Source organism: Falco peregrinus, chromosome 3, assembly GCF_023634155.1.
Source record: "Falco peregrinus isolate bFalPer1 chromosome 3, bFalPer1.pri, whole genome shotgun sequence".
Taxonomy (NCBI): Eukaryota; Metazoa; Chordata; class Aves; order Falconiformes; family Falconidae; genus Falco; species Falco peregrinus.
Genome location: NC_073723.1, coordinates 48,928,952 through 48,947,744, shown reverse-complemented (window position 1 = coordinate 48,947,744; position 18,793 = coordinate 48,928,952). Strand labels below are relative to the sequence as shown.

Genomic DNA, 18,793 nt, shown 5'->3' with positions numbered 1-18,793 from the left:
AACGGAAAAGGTTTTCCCTGAACGTCTGTCCCTAGGAGAGTTACTTCTGTATAAAATGGAGCGAGGATCTCCCTTTGCAATCTTAGAGCGAGTGTGGGGCTTACGAGTTCAGAGCCAGCACAACGGAGTTGGGGATAAACTTTTCCAACGGGCAGGTGTCACACTGTCATGTGCTACAGTGCTGCTAAGTCTTAAAGCTAGTCTAAATCTCGTATATGTTCCAGCAGGACATAACACATTTTAAAAGTTAGACAATTTTATATTATGTACCATCAATTAAATTCTGTTCATCGAGTTATATGCCTTGTTACTGTGATTGGTTGTTGAGAACAACAGCGTCATTAAACCATTTTCGCTGTAAAATAGGCATGTTTACTCCACAAGATGGTAAGCATATCTTCAAGGTTGCAGAAAGATTATCTCCTACTAAGATCCGGGATGGTGCTTATGCATGCTGCTCAAATCTATTATTAGCAAGCAGCAGAATGCTGTGGGTGCCCGAGTTGTAAACTGAGGACTGTAAAATATGTGCACTTTGGAGAACAGGTGACATAGGCGTTTTCCTTGAAACGACACTCAAAGAAGTAATTACAGCAAGAACTGCCACTGCATTTATGTGTCACATACTTCACAGGAAGACTGTCTTGTATTTTGAAGCCATATAGAGACAGGTGTGTTTCAGGTACTTCTACATTACACTCAATGCACACAATGGTCACAGCATCTGCCAGCTGAAAGGCCTGCACATACAGACGTACTAGAAGCAATTAAAATTATTAGGGACCTAGACAGGATCTTCCCACAGGTTAGATCTGGGCCATGAACTGGCCAAAAGCATACAGAAACTTTTGTCTGCAGCTTTTTTGTTTCTTCTGCCCAAAGGGGGAAAAAAACCCCAAAACGAAAAAGGAACGATTCTTTAAGGAAAAGAATACCTTTCAGGGACAGACTTTGGGGAGAAATAAAATAAAAGGGATCATGCCAGTTCAGGTTTAATTCCATTTTGTCTAGATGCAGTAACCTAGCACCTGTAATGATCAATTCAAGTTAAATAAGAAGCTAATCTCAAATGAAGGCAATCATTTTTCCCACAAGCACATCAATGATAACAGCAGTACACAGTGTATCAGCCGAGAGCTGTTGCACACTAAACTGTAAACAAGCTTGTACGTGTTTCTACAGTAGGTGCAAGTTAGGTCAGGGATAAAATTATCAGAAAATTAGAAATCTCAAATCAGTCAGTATGGTCAGTTTGAACATAATTAAGTTCTGGAATGAAGACTTCCAGTATTAATTTATTTTAAAAATACAGTTCTACACCTTCTTCATTGGATATGCCTGGAAAGAGTTTAAAAATGCAGATCAAATGTATTAACATCCAAAATATATCAGGTAAGGAAAAAATAATTGTAAATTAAATGATATATAGCACTAGTAAAAGGCCTGCTACAGGACCATAAGGGGAAAGCACATCATGATTGTTTAAGACCTAAACTAATAAAAGTAGCATCAGAGAAGTATTTCAGTAGGGAAATCAAAAACTAACTAGATGGCAATGCATATCCTTTCTTTGCGAATGGATGCATTAAAAGAAAACAAAATACAGCTCACTTTATTTGTACTGTATGAAAGAATATCTGAATGATTAACTGAACCCATACTAACCAGATTCTTTATATTAGCTGCTCTATCATCCTCGGGACAGTAATTCTTTATTCCAAAGAAATACACAGCACTCTCCATGGTTATTCTCTTTCAGCTGGTTCTAAACCAAGCAGCTTTGTACAGCATCAATCTCTCCTGTAACATGCCTCTGTAAGTCCGAAGAACAGTAGGAGAGGGAAAAGACACCAAACAGAAGTTAAACTATGCAAACTTTTCCTTTCTGTTTAGCTTCTCTGATAGAAACCCATTAGTAAAAAGAAAAAACACACTACTTGTTGCACTGCATTCACCCGTTACAGCATGTTCTCACATTTCTTTTGTAACATTTTCTAAAAGGTACCATATACCTGCTGCTGCAAGGAGCCTGCATTTAACTCAGTAGAGTCTGTCATTTGCTGGGCCACAGGACCTTCCACAATGGTAAGGCTTAATAGGCAGAGAAGGCTTTCTTAAGAGGGTGCACATACTACATGTTTTGGATTTTTACTGACTAGTCTCATTTGACATGGACAGCATCTTGAGAAACTGCGGGGGGAGGCAAACAGTAGCAGACACAAAATTTGTAGTGAAGGATCTCTGAACTCCTATCAAGGCACCTGAAATCCTCCATTTTCAGGACTAACACTCTGTATGGAAAAAGCTTCTCTAACCAAGTGTTAACACAACCATGCAAAATATAACATTCACAGCATTCCAAAAGGTTTTATGTAACCATGCATTATACTTATTATGCCTCTCCTCTTTATTTGAGCCCTCAGCGTAACAATGACTTAGGTCTACCAAAACAGAATTTCAGTTGGTTTGAATCAGCCAAATGATCCCCAACCTTTGCAGGGGAAGAAGAGATGAGTCCAAACACAGATGCATAAGGGGAGCTGCAGTAAATGGAAGTTCTGATTCCTCATTAACAGCAAGATTTTCCTCAAAAATTTCTGAAACAGTAACATGTATCTTGATTAGTTGTTTTGATGGTTATTCAACAGATGGGTTGAGGGTTTTTTTATTTAATTCCTCACACTAGCTCTAGATCATAATGGTATGGCCTGAAGTTATACCAAGTATCATTTTCAATTTCTGGTGTTTGCAGTATGTTATTAATTTTCAAAGTGTCTTCACTTCTTTCGACTTAGAAGCAGTATCTGGAGGCATTTAAATATAAAAAAATACTTAAGAAAATGTTTTGGTTTGGGTTTTGGGTTTGTTTAAGGTCACATTATGAGACTATTCTGGGGCAACCTCTACTTGTTTTTTGTACATAGACTGAAAATATTTAAGCCTTTTAAAGATACCTCCAAATAATTTTAAATACTATGACATAGCAAATGATTTCACACAGAAGCTACTTTAAGAGTTTAATCACATTCACAACCAGGGAACATTCAGACTCCAACTTTAGACTCCATCTGTTAACGCTGACAAGCAGCCTTAAAAACAAACAAACGAAAAAAAAAAACCAAACCCCTCCACAACCCCTGAGTGAAGTTTACCTTCCCCACACAGAAGCTAAACCTCCCACTTATCCTGAAGCAAGGTTCCACTACACCTCAGCAAACTGGCTAGAAGTTTTAAGTTTTACCAGCTTTGCAGAGAAAAAAGGAGGCAATGGGTTGCTCTATTCTAGTAATTGGAACAAAGAGAAAACCATTATCTACCGATTCACTGTGTGGGTGCCCATTAAATTATACTTCATTTAAATCAGCTACAACAAAGGTACTTGTTCCACTCAAAGATAATTAATAAAACCTGTTATCCCAAATACAGAGGTAACAGGAGAGTGGCAAGCAATGAAAATGGGGGGGAGAAAAAAAGAGAGGAGGATCTGTTCTACAGCTATTATTCTTCAAAGATTCCCATTTCCAAGTTAATCAACCGACATTCTGAAAAATACTGAAGAGTCACCTTCTTCATTTACACCAGTGGTCTCATACTATATTTGACAAAGTTTAATACAATAGTACATTGTAAATTTTTTTACTATGCTAAATCTAGCCAATGTTTCTCCTCACAATTATCTCCCCAGGGATGCCAGGGCTGAAAATAAATAGAAACTGAACATTACTCAAGAAGTTTTTCATAAAATATAAACTGACAAATTACTCTGTATAATATTGCATCTTTATTATTACTAGCTATTCTTAGACTCTTATTTTGCCATAATATATTCACATACAGCACTGCATCGATCGTGTATTTCCACATGTTCAGGAACTTCCTAAGTGTACTCCACAATGACTTTTAGACACCACATTCTATGGAGACAAGCAGCCTTTTAGTTGCCTTAAACTGCTTAAGGCAGGAAGTCTACCTTTACTACGTGTACACCTCATTCCCTCTCAGGACCCCTTTACAGATAATCTCAAATTTTTTCCCGAGTGCCTCACACTACGTATACCCCTGATCAGCCTCAAATATTACTTAACCTAAAGAGTGTACATAATGCCTGACATGAAAACTGCTTGTTAAACAAATATGTTAAGTGGTATGTATGCCAAACCTCATGTAACTTCAAAGGCTGTCCGACACAGCAGAACCTTCAGAGCTTTAAAGGTGTAGCAATACACAGTGAGAAGGCTTTGGCTCTTTAGCGTCCTAGAGTAAGGCTACTAGAAAATATTTTAATTTCCTCTACCTTCCAAGATTACTGCAAATACCAAGAAAGCAAGTTAAAATAAAATTAACCCAGAATATGAAAAACAATGAGATCACACTTAGCATTCTCTCAACAAGGCAGCAAGACATAACATTTTTTTTTCCTTTTCAGTAACTTCAAATCATCATTCCTTCATATTATAGAATCATGCATACATTACCACATAACATATTTGCAAGAAGCCTCTAAAGTGCCTGTTTCACAGGACATGAAAACTCGATTTCTTTTAGGTAAGTATTGAGTCTTCAGTACTTGCCCAAATGCTGATTGAAATTTATTTCACAATGATATAAATTTTCACATTTTCCCTACTACAGAAATAATTTCCAAAATTAAGATTTCTTACAATAAATAATATGAGTAAACTAAGTAATTACATCTTAAATGTCTATATTAAATATAAATGGCTCATATTTCATAACACAAAGAGTAAGCGTTCAGTATTTCTTTACAAAATTTAAGTTACACAGGCCTTGTACATATGGCTTCATTAACATAGTTTGTTCTCAGTCATATCCATGAACAGAAATAGCACCTCTACATAAAAGATGCAGCCTAATGATTTCAATGAAGTGCAGTATACTCCATTAGAGAGAACATGTTTTAATTAACAGTTCTAATACCAGTTACAGTGTACAGTATTTTTACCAGTCTACTGTGTTGTAATTATACAAGACAGGAAGAAGAGACCAAATTATACACCCCTCACCACAGTATGGAACCCAGCACAGGTTCACCCCAAGAATGGCTAGAAGATTTGGCTTATAATACATAATTCAACACGTCTATTAAGAAGTGGGCAACATATTCCAACAAGAAGTCAGACTTCTGACTGCACAAAACTACAGTCAAATTTAAGTACCATTTTGAAATTTAAAACGGATTAGGGAGTTAGATACCCATTGAAACAAACCAATCTGCAAGCAAGGTATTTCATATCAATGCTTTTGCAGGTTTGACAGACATCATCCCATTTTGGGGAAAGTCTAACATTACAAAAACCAAACTTAATTATTGGACAGTTTCAAATTGTAGTTTACAAAGATAGGACATTCACATTTAGAACACTGACAATCCAACTTCTCCATTTAAACAGAGTATTATGAAAACCACCACACCAGGCTGAGCCATCATTCAGCCTAAAAATACATGCAGTTATGACAACAATCCCAGCATCAAATCACTTCAGGTAGGGAAGCAGTTCAGCTACAAGATTATACACACAGCCTTCCAAGCAGCCAGGAAGTTAAGGACAGAAGCTGAATATACACCCTGTAATATGGAAGGACACATTCTTGACATTTCCTCTAGCTTCTGGGCTCTTTAAAAACCTCCAACTACAACACACACATACACTCCCCTCAAAAAAAAAAAAAACAAACAAAACAAAACAAAACAAACTTGAGGAGACTTCTTCCTAGAATACAGAAATTCAGAGTAAGTTGTAACATTTACTTACATTTACTTTGGTTACACAGCCCTTTCCAGATAAAGCAAGGAGCAAAACAACAGTATAAAAAAGAATCTGGTTATGATAGCTGAATATTTGAATGAAGTCAGCTTATAAAGCATTTCTAGAAAAACATATGAAAACATCATAGAGATAGTTGAAACTGACTTCAATTAAAATGTGTAAATACCAGAAACTGACTGCAAGTTGTGAACACATTCACCAAACTGAAGAAACTGCTATGAAACTAACACAGAATAAAGCTAAAACTGATTTCATTTTAACATCTCAGAAATATCTTTTTAAACTCATTCTAACAGAAGAAAAAAAATATGTGAAATGAGCACAATTAGAAGTTGAACAAGAGAGCCAAACAGCATTATCAAACAATTTACAAACAGAACAAGGAAATAATAAAGGAAAAAATTAGAAGCTTGTGCAAGAACTCTGGAAACATGCCAATATTCAGGGAACCATTTAGACAACAGGAATGAAGATAAATCTAAAAGCTAGGAGAAATAACATATAGTTTGCTTACCAAGTTTGCAAGTCAGCAGGACTACAAAACTACCTAACGTAATTTGGGAATGACTCTAAGGTAGGACATATTGTTTTCTCAACAAAACTTTGGCACAACTACAATAAGAATATTATGCTTTCTTCTGTGAACTAAATTAACAGAAACACAAATTGGCAGGTCTATAGAACAGAGCGACTGAGAGAAAAGACTAATTAAAACTTCAAAGTTAATAAACATGCCTTCTCAACCACACAGATGGAATTCCCAAAGATATTTCAATACCATTTAGAAATAAACTTCTTTTCAATTTTACATATTGAGATGTTTGAGTTCCAGAGAAACTGGATTACAAAACAAAAACAGCTTCCAAAAAATGAAATGCAATACATACGGAAAAAAAAAATCACTGAAAACTGAAACTCACACTAAATGAACAAGTCAGATTTCTGGCAGCAGTTGTGTTTAAGAAGGGATATAAAAGCATAATTCTCCATTTATGCACTTGTACTGTTAGATGCCTCAGATGTAAATTCATAGACACTGTGAGAGGACCGCTTGATTAATGATTAAGCTGGGAGAGGAGAAAGTACCTTAAAATGCAGGTACAAAGCACAGTGCTGACACCACAGAGGCATCCCAAACAGGAATATTCTTTGTTTGCAAACATATTATAGTATGGAGCACTGTTATGCAGCACATTATGTAGTAATAACTGCTGTGTATTTTTTAAACATTCCTAGTGTGTGACAACCTCTGAACTCTACAGAAGAACAGCTGTTTCCAGAAGTAAATTATGTCTCTTAACTGCAAAAAACTCTCGAGTGTGCATCAAATTCTGTAATCCAGTGCATCCTACAATTTTAAGCTTCTGAGATAAAAGACATTCTATATCTTGCAGATTTACTTTTTTCCTATAGTAGGTCTTCATATTACTACGCTATACTGATCTAGGGAAATGTAGAGTGATATATTTGAAAATAAAATGCTCTGTTCTTTTTCAGAAAAAACTCAAGTCTCAACATGCAATTAAAAAAAAGTATTTGAAGGGATCAATTTAAAGTTTAAGTTATATCCCAAATGCACTTCTATTTCTATTAATAAAGAATTCAGATTAGTCAACGTCTGTGTTACAGGCAAGACTTCAACAGTACACAGCATTATTTTCAGTTAATAATTCCAAAACAGACAGAAAAATCAAAACTATATGCTGGAATTGCTCACATGAAATGTATCAACATTTCTGCACAAATGAAAGCTACAAAGACTAAAAGCACAAGATGAATATTCAATATGAAAACAGGAATTTTTAAATGAAACTCAAATTAATCCTATGCACTTCCTCAGAATTCTGTTTCAAGTCAGCATTTGACATGAGTTTATGGTAGTTTTTAAAGAGACAGACAATAAATGACAAATGACAGTTTAACAAGAAATAAGTCCCTTTAGAATTTCCAAAAAATATCTACCTATACGAAAACAATTAAAGATTGAGGTGGTTTAAATATAAGAAATACTTCCACTGACTTCTAGCCATTACAGCAGAACAACCTTTCTTATCTGGAGTAACAATTCACATTTAATTTTTAAAGCTTTGTCCTTGGTAGCATTTATTCGACCATCATATGCCCACTACGTTACACATTGTGTACTTCACGCATCCTTTACATAAAGGAAACATTTTAACGTGTTTTCAGTGAGTATTAAGAACAAATCATGTCTCAAGTATACCTAAACTGGTTGCATTTATGTTGCTCACCTACAATTAGAATTTAAATTGCTTGTACAAATACTCTAAAATTCTGAAAAAAAAAAAAAAAAAATCAGACTTCTTAAAACAGTATGCTTAGGTTACATTCTGCCATTGTTACCTAGCTGCCGCATTCGTGTAGTCCCAACAGTGTATGATTAATACTGAAAAGATGATCAGATCATTTCTTGTACACGTGTATTATTCAACCCTCATCTTAAGTATAAATTTGCAACACAGTAGTAACACTGCAGATATAGAAGTAATGCTTCTTATTGGGCATATGAAAAGATTAACACTCTACCACAGTTGATGCTGGTGTATTTATATAGAAGGCTTCTCACATATCATTTCAGTCTACGGGAGGTAGATGTTTGTCTATGAACTGTTTTACATCCATCATTTCCTGTTTAAAGATAAAAGTATATATTAGTTGAAGTTCCCTATTAATATATATTCAGCTATACAATCATGTTTCAACATTTCAGTTATAATGTGCAGCCCAGCTACAAATATTGAGTAATTCGATACTTGATAGAGTCATACCACTTTGCACGCAAGTCAAGGCTAATAACTCCTCTAGGTACTCAGAAGAGGCAAAATATAGGAAAAAGAGCAAAGACTTCTATCCTTCTCTCTCTGAGGTTCAGCAGGTAAGCTACATATTAATCATCAAGTGATCTGAATAGCAGCAGGCTGAGCATGGATAGGATTGAAATGTAGCTAAACCCATAGCTTAATCTATACTTCAAACTTCTGCAAGTTAGCAGCAGTGTGAGAAGCCAGCAGCTCCTCTTAACTATTCCGTTTCACCCTTATGATGCTTCCTTCCCTAAGGAAAAGCAATACAGCTAACTAGACTGGGAAACCAATCCATGTTAAAAATATTTTTTTTTAAATTAAGTCAATGTTGTAAGAAAGAGCACGTTATTAATACATTTGTGAGACAACTCAATGCTATCACTACCTAAATGCAATACAACTGTGTAAATGTCCCAAAGGGGCTGTCCAAAGGTACGGCTCCCACAAGATGCAGCAATATCAACAAATTACTGCTGCTGACAAATGGCAGATCTGTTCCTTGCATGCTCTTCTGTTTCTTGCTCCTAACACTTTGTGTGAGTTCTGATGCTTCAGCTCACTACAGCTGCAAAAACTGAAGCCAGCAGCTTTTGCCATTTTAGCAAGTTCAATGGTTGAAAGAAATTTCTGATCAGTCCCAGAGCTGATGCAAGGAAGAGGGCCACGGGGTCATGAGCAGAGGGAACTGATCCACCCCTTTCTGGCAGGAGCAAGCCATTACATCAGCTCGGCTGCCTGCTGAGCCAGGACTAGAAATACAGGTTCTGAGCCTGCCTCTTCCACAGTGTCAACCCTCTCTCCCAGTTCCTTCAGTGCCTCCATCCACAGAACTAACAGGATTCTTCTCTCCAAAACACCAAGCTGGATTTATGCTGTGAGAATGTGCCTTCCAAGTCAGTGATTTTTATTTTTTTATAGTAAGCAATTAATTAAAATTAAGTGGGAAGGGGGGGAAAGAGCAATTTATAGACTAACTAGTCTAGTCCCAAAAACACAATCTTCTGAGGACATTCCCACTAGTCATGCAAACTTTTGCCTTGGATGCTTTTTCAGCCATGCATTCAGTTACTTACGAAAATAAGTCAGTAGCATCAAGGACTTATTAAAAAAAAAAACAAAAACCCCATCAATAACAACAACAAAGCACAACACCTAGCCAACCCCCAAAACCCCACACCTAATACATATGTTTTGAGAGGAAAAAAACTAAAATACAGACCCAGCTAAAACACTGTATCATCAGAAAATTACCTCAATACATGAGCTATGCATCATGCCAGAATAAGTCCTGAAGGTTATGTTGGCTGGATTTATCATGCTCTTTAGCTTCTCAACAGTGAGAGAACCAAACATTAAAGGAACCAATGGGTCACAGTCCCCGTGGCACTGAAGAACAGCAATCTCCTTGTTGACACCACTGATAGGACCCTGTTAGGGGTGGAGTTAGAGGGCAGAAGAGAAGAAAGAGAATGTAAGTGGAGGTAAGGCTAACATCTTCACAATAAAATAACCCCATGGCACTGTGCCCTGTGGCATGACAAGTAAGTAGAATTCTTAAGGAAAAAACCCCAATGTAAAGTCTGCAAGTTCCTTGTGAAGCAACCTCTGTGTCTGACAACACAGTTAAAAAACCTGGAAGTAAAATCTTGGCACTAATTTCAGAAGAATTTAATTTCTGGCCAAGTAAAAAAAATCTGATACTTTGTTTAACCTAGTCTCTAATAAGATAGAGCCTTGCAGATGGAACAACTGGCAAATAGTAAACTTATCTTCCAGGAAAATCTGCTATATCCTTTAAGTTTCCTAGGAATGTCATTTTAAGTAGCGATATCTACAGAGTATTTCCTCATTTTCCCTACTTGCCAAACTCTAAAACTCTAGTGCCCTATTTTAAAAACTTTTAAGTTATCAAACAACTCTTAGTATTTGGTAATAACTAACGATGGCCCCTAATTCCTGCACAAGATAGAATCTGCAGATATACCCATTCCCCAAGTGCAAATTAGCTTAGGAAAGAAACATAAATACCTGAGGAAAAGAAGCCCGCAGAGGAAGCCAACAGCTGAGGGCTACAACACCTGCTAATTTTTGGTGTGTTGTAAGAGCTGTATACAATGATAAAGCACCTCCCTAAGATGAAGAGATGCAAGTATTAGAATGGTAACATTCCTTTTAATGCTTGTTTCAAGATATCTGGTTCTCCTTTAAAAGCCTATTTCTATTTCAATCTATTCTTCCTCAGAACCTATACTAAAACCAGTATTCCTGTATAACATTTATTGTGCCTTGTTTCCCTCTTCAAGCCCACGTGATCAATTCAGAAGTAAACCAGCCAATTTACTGTAACTAGCAGCTGGGGAGGGGGACCAAAAAACCATTAAATGAAGCATGATCAATTGTAACAGTATTATCACTGCTTTAATATTTTAATTTATTTGCATGCAGACTGGGGAGTTGGTGTATGGACCCTACCACAGATGTCTTACAAGTATGAAGAGAAGAATTTCCCAAATAAATCCAGACCATCAAATATCTATCAAATTAAAGTTAAACTAGAAATACTAAAAAGATTTTCAAGCAGAGCTATGTATGTTATATGCATAAAGACTTTACATAGACTATTAATTTTAGTACTTTTTTCCACACACATGTTTATTTTCCCATGAATACTAATTATTTGCATAAAAAACTTCATTTGATAAGGCAAAGGAAAATACCATCTTACAATTTTAGAAGCACATAACATCAGCTCTTTTCAATTCAGGTATCTGGGTTTCCCACGTTAGGAAAGGTAGGTTACTTCCTTAGAAAGACACAGTTCTTTCCAACCATACCTTACCTGAGAAAAGCCTCCCAGAATAATTCGATTAGAAGGAATTCCATTTTTTACTTCTTGATCTATCAGTGCTTTAACTGCAACATAAATAAAGGTCCGTAGTAAAAAACTACTCCATTCTGTAGAACGTCTAGAAGAGGAAAGAGACCCTCTCCCCGATGTCAACAGAGAGTTAGCAAAAGGAAAATCTAGTTTGCTATACATCAAAAAGCTTCAAAGGATCTAGAGCATGATCAGAAATTCCAGTGCCACTGCATCATTTCCAAAGAGAAAAACATGCAAGTAAGTCTCACAAAAGCCCCACTGGCAGGAAGATGGTATCCCTCTCCTAACTATCCAGCATCATAAGTGGATGCTCATACAGCTCTAACCTGCTGTGTTACTCAGGTGGTCTTAAAAACAAAAATACACTAAGCTTACCATGTCCCTTTCTTATTTGAGATATGAAGTGTTTATACTGGTGAATTACTCTACTTACTCATGAAGTTTAGAAGAAAACAAAACAACAAACAATGCACTTAGCTAAAGTTTGATCAACAATAATACAGTATATACTTATTACTTTCCCTAACAATTCTGTCAATGACAAATCTGTTTCAGACTGATAATTCATCTTTAAGAATGCATGGAAGTACTTTTAAGAGATAAAAAGCATTCCTAAGCATACCATTCTCCGCTGCCTGCTTGATCCCAACTTCATCTTCCTGTGAATCTGGAGAGAGTCCAATGATATCAAACCTTACAAAAACATCAACAAGAGCATTACTCATTAGAGCATCCATTCCACTTAAAACACAAATAATAAAATTGAGATAATTTCCACACAAAAATGTGTAGCTAACATCATTTAGTGCCAACCATGCACAGATTACAAGAAATAGCGAACAATCTGTGAATGTGGCTAAAAGGCTAGATCTAGTAAAAAAACCTTTTCTGAGTTTTATCTTCTGTAATTTACAGATTAAACAGCTCAGTTTTGATATTTGCTCCAAAAATATCAGCAGGAATTTCAATTTATCAGTTGCAGGTACAAAATTAGAATACCATTTGAAGAAATATATGAAAAACAAGCACAAGTTACTTGATGGGAAAAAAACCCACAAACCTAATGAGGACTAGTTTAAGACCACTGAAATCTACCATATTTTTCTTGTTCTCTATTCAGAATAGATGTTCTAAAGAACACTTTCTAGATATCCTACTGCCCCACCAAATATTACTCACTAGTAGCAATAAACTCTACTACTACTGACTATGAATTCATACACAACACAGACTCCAGACTATACTTGTAAAATAAATTAGGGTTTATATTTTAAGACATACAGATTAGTCCTGAGGAATAACCACTACCACAGACACACAAGTAGAGAGCATACTCATGAAAGCCCTTTTATAGTAACAGAACTAAAGCAAAAAGCTTTTATACTTCCATGTGATTAAAACCAGCCCTTCTGGTTGTTCATGATTTTTAATTAAGAACAATGAGTTCAAACGCCTAGATATCTTTTCATTAGAATCATCTGCAACTGAACAAATACTTACCACGATGGCATAGCCATGTTCATGTTCAAAGAAACTGGCATAACTGGCCTAGAAATGAGAACGAACACCACTGACTTAAGACATATACTGAAATTTAATAATGAATATGCAGCTATGTCATGAAATTACATATCTCTAATTTTGTCTTACTTTTAAACCATAATTAACATTAGGTACTTAGTAGCATCTTTTCAAGAAATCTCTCTTGAAACCTGCCAGCCCAAACACATTTAATATTCAGGATTGAATTACCATTCTATGGAAAGCAAGCAAAACATTAATGGACAGCTCATATATATGTGTGTGTGTGACTGCACATATATCACATACATATTTTATATATACATACATATATATATATCCACCTCATTCAGTTATTTCTAAGTAACAGTTACTTATCACAGTTCCATACACATGCTCAGTGGATGAAGACACCTTATGCAGCAGCAGCAGCAAACCTAAGGAAGCAGCCAAATGCAGCATAGTGGTGGATCAAGTCTGGCCACACGTGCTTCTCACAACAACTGAATCTGCTTAAGGCCTGCCTTCACTGCAGGACACATTCCCACCCTTATGGTGCATTTGTCTTACCAAAACAATATCAATGGACCATGCCATGGATCAAATCCAGCTATAGTTCTAATCTACTGAAACTGAGGAACTTATGTTCTGCGGGGAAAGAAAGAAGACAAAGGGCAAGCAAAGAGAACAGCAGATATCACTAAGCTCTTTTTGTACGGCTCAGCAAAGCGTGGCCATGTGGTAAAAGAAAGAAATAAATCACAGCCCAGTAATCAGTAATACACCAAAACATCGCTTACTTATCTCCCTATTATCCATGCTCCATGTCTCCCAAGACTGTTGGAGCAAAAGACAATCTGAATTTTGTGTTAAAATAAATTCAAGATTATACTTAATTAGTTTTTCTATCATTAAGTAAATACCACATAGATCTTAATTTATTTACTGATTCCTGACACTGCTCAGAAGTATTTCACTTCTCAAACTGCACGAGAACAGCTCAAATTGCATTATTTGCTGAAAATACAAATATTCTGTGAATCTTTGAAACTTTCTGTAGGTAACAGGGAAATTTCATCTACGCACCTAAGTTTAAGAAGTACATGTATCTAATACAAAGTATATTTAATGGTCAATAAAATACAAAACCTGCTCCTTGTAACACTGGCTTTTCACAATTGAATGTTGGAGGGAAAGAAAATGCAACAAAACAACTCAATCCAGTGAAAACAAAGTCAAAATAATCTAACTTTGCACATAAAACTTTCCAAATGTTTTCATTCTGAAATAGTTACAAAAGCAAAATATGAATAAAAATGCAGATTTGACCTAAAGTAACTCACACACTAACAATATTATCAACATTTTAGAGTATTTTTTTAACATATAAACAAAATGCAGAGACATCCAAATCATATTTGACTTCATCATCTCTGCAAGTGTGTTAGTGCGTAACTCTACAGAAAAAGGTAAAACAAGAAAAATTACAAACTTACGCATGTGGGCAAATGTATTTCACATGGGGGCTCTTGATACCTGCAAGCGCTTCTGACCATCCATGCCTGTTAACAAAAAATACATTAAATGGCATTTATGTTTTGCCTCAGCTCTTACTTCTACGTCAGTGCAACAGCACAGACCAAGTATGAAATGTGCTGGATTAGATCAATCAAAACACATTTCTAGAAAAATTTTATATGAACTGTAGCATGCTACGAATATAGTATGAAACTTAAAAGGTTTGTTCTGCTTCTGAATATTTGTTGCATACACAAAGCCAGGGAGACTTTATCTAATTTGACCGTCACAGTTGCAGCACAGCTGTTTGGCTGCTCCTGTGGAGTTGAGGCAGCTTCTTTCACAGCCAACTTTGCTTATTCTGAACCACATTTCTTGATATAAGAGAGTGGCGAACTGACATCTAAGCTAACTCTATGTGGAGCCAGCCTACTCAATCAGACCTAATAACTTTGGCTCAGTTCAAATGCTCTTAGATTCATGCAGTCCTGAGCAATGCTCCAGATTGCAGTTATCTTTTTAAACTCAAGTACATGCTGCATGAATACCCAGATGAATGTGAGATCAGCATGGCAGATGAGTTATCAAGCTTCCTACAAACCAGAAAACTGGAAAGCATAATTTAAACAAACAGCTCTGAAAGACTCACTCCAGGGCTCATACAGAGATAAGCTGAGCTGGACCCAAATCTGAACCTGTGCAGAACCACTGCCTGAGCCTGTATTTGGTGTTCCAGAATGCTCAATAGTACCTGTATTTCCTGATTTTTCTCCCTGCTCAGTATTCTATTCCAAACTCACCCACTAAACTAGATACTGGGAAGTTTATTCTAAGCAGAAAACATGTTTAATGACTTCATAAGTGACACAGCTGCACTAATCAGACCAACAGCAGACAAGCCACAAAAGCATGTTTGGTTTAGTTTGAATTTTAATACCATCCTGAAAAGTTAATGTATGCTACCTAAAGTTAAAGATATTTCAAGCACACAGACAGAACGGACATTTGAAACACTGGCTGTATATCTCAGCCTGCTTCCTACCAGTACTTTTATACATACAAATTGTGGGTGATATTGCATGGTATTTGCAGTATTAGGAGAAGGCCAAATAAGAAACTGAAGCAGAAATATGACTGACAAAAAAGTCAGATAGGAATTTGGGGACTTTTTTTAGACAACTGTAAGATTAATCTGACAAATTTGGAAAGCAACATTGTATACACATTTACGCAGACTCCTTAGAACAGGGGTCCTCAAACTTTTTAAACAGAGGGCCGGCACGCGGATGCAGTGGCAGGCAGTCATCTGCGGCTGCTTGGTTTCCCCCCCAACCCCCGGGAGGGGTGGTGGTGGGGTTCTGTAAATACCGGGGGCCGGATTGAGGACCCTGGGGGGCCGTATCTGGCCCACGGGCCGTAGTTTGAGGACCCCTGCCTTAGAACAATCCTTTATGTTGTATATGTTGTACCTTTTGTTCAGATTTTGACAAGTATGTAGCAATCTTTAAGTGCCATTTATATAGGAGCTAAGAGAGAAAAAGAACATAAGCTCTATTAGACACTTCTCAGAGCAGAAAAAATACAGTTGGTAAACCGAAGTGAGCAATTTAAAAATTCATGTGAAGTAGAACTGGTCAGTTTAAACTGTGGGAGATTACAAAATTGCTAATTACTTCTCAAAATGGCAGTACGTCAAAGGACGTTTCAGCTAATCTGATCTGCAGTGGACTAAAGGAACAAATATAGCTAAACCACCATAATTCCACAGAGGTGTTATGACTTGTTCATGCATACATTCCAGTACACTCAGTGTATTTGCAAGCTTGAGACTGTGAGTTAGCTTTGTCATCAAAATGGAAATACATTTGTATAATGAATACAGTTTATGTTAAAAGAGCAAATCTCTGTGGTTTTTTCCCCTTGCCAAAGCCACATCAGCCAGACTTACAAAGACCCAAATTCCAAAAGCTCAAAAAAATTCTATAATCACTTGCTGAACATTTGGTGCCAAGATGCAGGCAGTACTGCTGCTTCAGCTGCATCCAACCAGCAGAAAGGAAAAAGGATAACACAAACAGGGTGGTGTGTCGGCACAACAAGTGAGAGCAAACATCCTCAGTTGTACAATACTGTCGAGTGCAAGGACTTGACCCTTTTTAAGTATCCCAGTTACACAAGTTTCAATTTTGACAGCCGATTTTTTTTTTAGCTCTTCAGGAAAAGTTTGTGCCTTAAGCATTGCAAGTTCCAACCTAGAGACAATATTCACGTTCCAGGTAACAAAACCAAATTTCTTTAAAAAATATTACACAATTTTGCCCATAAGGGAGCTAAATAGACGAAACATTAACGCTACTTATTTTCAGTATCTAAGTGCCAATTCCTTTAAAGTCTCCCACAAAAAAAGGTTTCAACACACTCCTAACTTGTTAATGTCTTTAATGAACGTGTGCTTACATCTCGGCACACACAAGCTTCAAATGGAAACATTACGCCACTCTTAGAACACCTCCCAGAAATTCCCTACTCTCCATCTCTACTCAGATGTGGAAGTAACAGGAACAAGGCAAACAGGGTATTTCACAGCTATTGGCTGGGAGTGGGAGGCGCAGTCAGAAGATCGCATTTCAGACAGAGAAATTCATAGACATCCGGTGACTGCTTCGGAGCTCGCTTAGATAAACCGAGTGAGTCTGGATTTTAATGTATGTATGATATACTGAAGAAACCATGGATTAACTGCACCTAGTAGCAAAACAGCAATCCACAAGTCTGGGGGACGGGCACACAACACACCAAACAAACCAACCCCAAAAGAACTCCCAAGTCTAGACAAGCACAGGAATAACCAGGACCCCACTCTCATGAAAGCAAAAGATCTAAAACCCACAGACTTCTTTTCCCACCAAATTTGACTCAAGAACAAAAGAGGGATCACATTCAGACCAAATTAGGTAAATGATTGAAAAACCCGAAGAAAAAGCTTTTGAAGACATGCCGGAAATTTTAAATGAATAGCTGTCACCATTATTCCAGCACACATGAAATTTCATCTGTCGTTAGCCGCTGCATTCAACTGCAGCCGAAGAAGCTCAAGTAACTTTTAACTGCTCACGTCTTTACAACACGCAGCCTTATATCTGAAACTGTAATAACTATTAAGTATGTAAGGGATCAGAATACACACCCGGTATCTCCCAATCCATGAAGAAAAATGACCTAAAGGAAAAAAACAAAACCGTAGCGGTGTAAGATCGCTACCCAACAAACGCGCTAACCCACGTACCACAGCCGCCCGCACAAGACCGCGCACAGTTCGAGCACGATACGACTTGCTTGAAGGAAATCTCTGCCCCGTCCCGTCCCTTCCCGATCCCGCTGCCCGGCCTCCCCGCCGCCATCAGCGGCCGCGCCCGCCCTCGGCCGGCACACGGCGCCGCGGGCCTCGCCGGGCGACACCGATGACCTTCCCCGGCCCGGCGCAGACTCCAGCCCCGGAGCGGTCCCAAGCGCGGCCCAGCTCCGGCAGGCGAGTAACGGCGAAGAGCTGTCAGGCGGCACGGGCCGGGCCGCCCCGCCGCACCCCTCCCGCCAGGCGCCCGCCCGGCGGCGGCGGCGGCGCCCGCCCTCAGCCGGGCCTGCCCGTGCGCCTCGCCCCCAGGCCGCGGGGCCGCTGCGACCGGCGGGACCGCCGCCCGCGGCTGGGACCGCAGCGGAGAACAAAGCGGGGCGGGGGCCGCTGCCCGCCAGGGCGGACCCCTGACGGCCGGCGCCTCCCCGCTGCTCGCTCCCTGCCCGCACTCACGGCAGCCGTCGCCTTCCTGGCGGCCGGGACGATGGCGGGGAGCGGCGCCGACATGTTGTTGCCGCACATACACCGGGCTGCGAGGCGGCCAGTGGGACGCCAGCCAGGAGCGAGGAGGCGGGACGGGCGCCGGGCCAGGAGGGCGGAGGAAGGCGGGCGGCGGGTGGGAGGGGCGCGGGCGGCAGGCGCGGGCGCTGCGGCAGCCGCGGGCGGGGGCCCGGACTGGCGCCCACCGCCCGCTGCCCCGCTCCCCGCTGAGGGCAACCCCGCACCGCAGTGGCGGCCGCCGGCGGGCGGGATAGGCGGCCTGCGGGCGCGGAGGGCTGCTGCCGCCAGCGGGCCGTGAGCCCGCCCGGGGGCGGGAGCCGCTGAGGTAAAAGATGAACGTGGAGCTGGCGCAGCCACCCTTGATTCCGCCCTGGGCTTTGTAGGCGGCCTCCCGGGCCGGGCTGCT

The 18,793-nt window shown here is 39.0% G+C and overlaps 1 protein-coding gene across 2 annotated transcripts; it reads right to left on the bottom strand.

Annotated features, from left to right (window-relative positions):
* Window positions 1–3,762: 3,762 nt before the first annotated feature.
* On the bottom strand, window positions 3,763–18,489 carry LYPLA1 (lysophospholipase 1). 2 transcript variants are annotated; one of them, XM_055799134.1, is made up of 9 exons: window positions 18,340–18,489; window positions 17,722–17,753; window positions 14,513–14,578; window positions 12,996–13,043; window positions 12,118–12,188; window positions 11,454–11,527; window positions 10,643–10,744; window positions 9,866–10,042; window positions 3,763–8,438 (listed from the first exon to the last, which is right to left on the bottom strand). In XM_055799134.1, exons 1-9 carry the CDS (start codon window positions 18,406–18,408, stop codon window positions 8,385–8,387), a joined length of 693 nt encoding a protein of 230 aa, XP_055655109.1. In that variant the 5' UTR covers window positions 18,409–18,489; the 3' UTR covers window positions 3,763–8,384. The 2 variants fall into 2 exon arrangements, with proteins under 2 accessions (XP_055655109.1, XP_013157333.1); XM_013301879.3 differs by lacking the exons at window positions 17,722–17,753; window positions 18,340–18,489 and adding an exon at window positions 17,821–18,097 and having other exon boundaries at window positions 4,903–8,438.
* Between the last annotated feature and the right edge of the window lie 304 nt (window positions 18,490–18,793).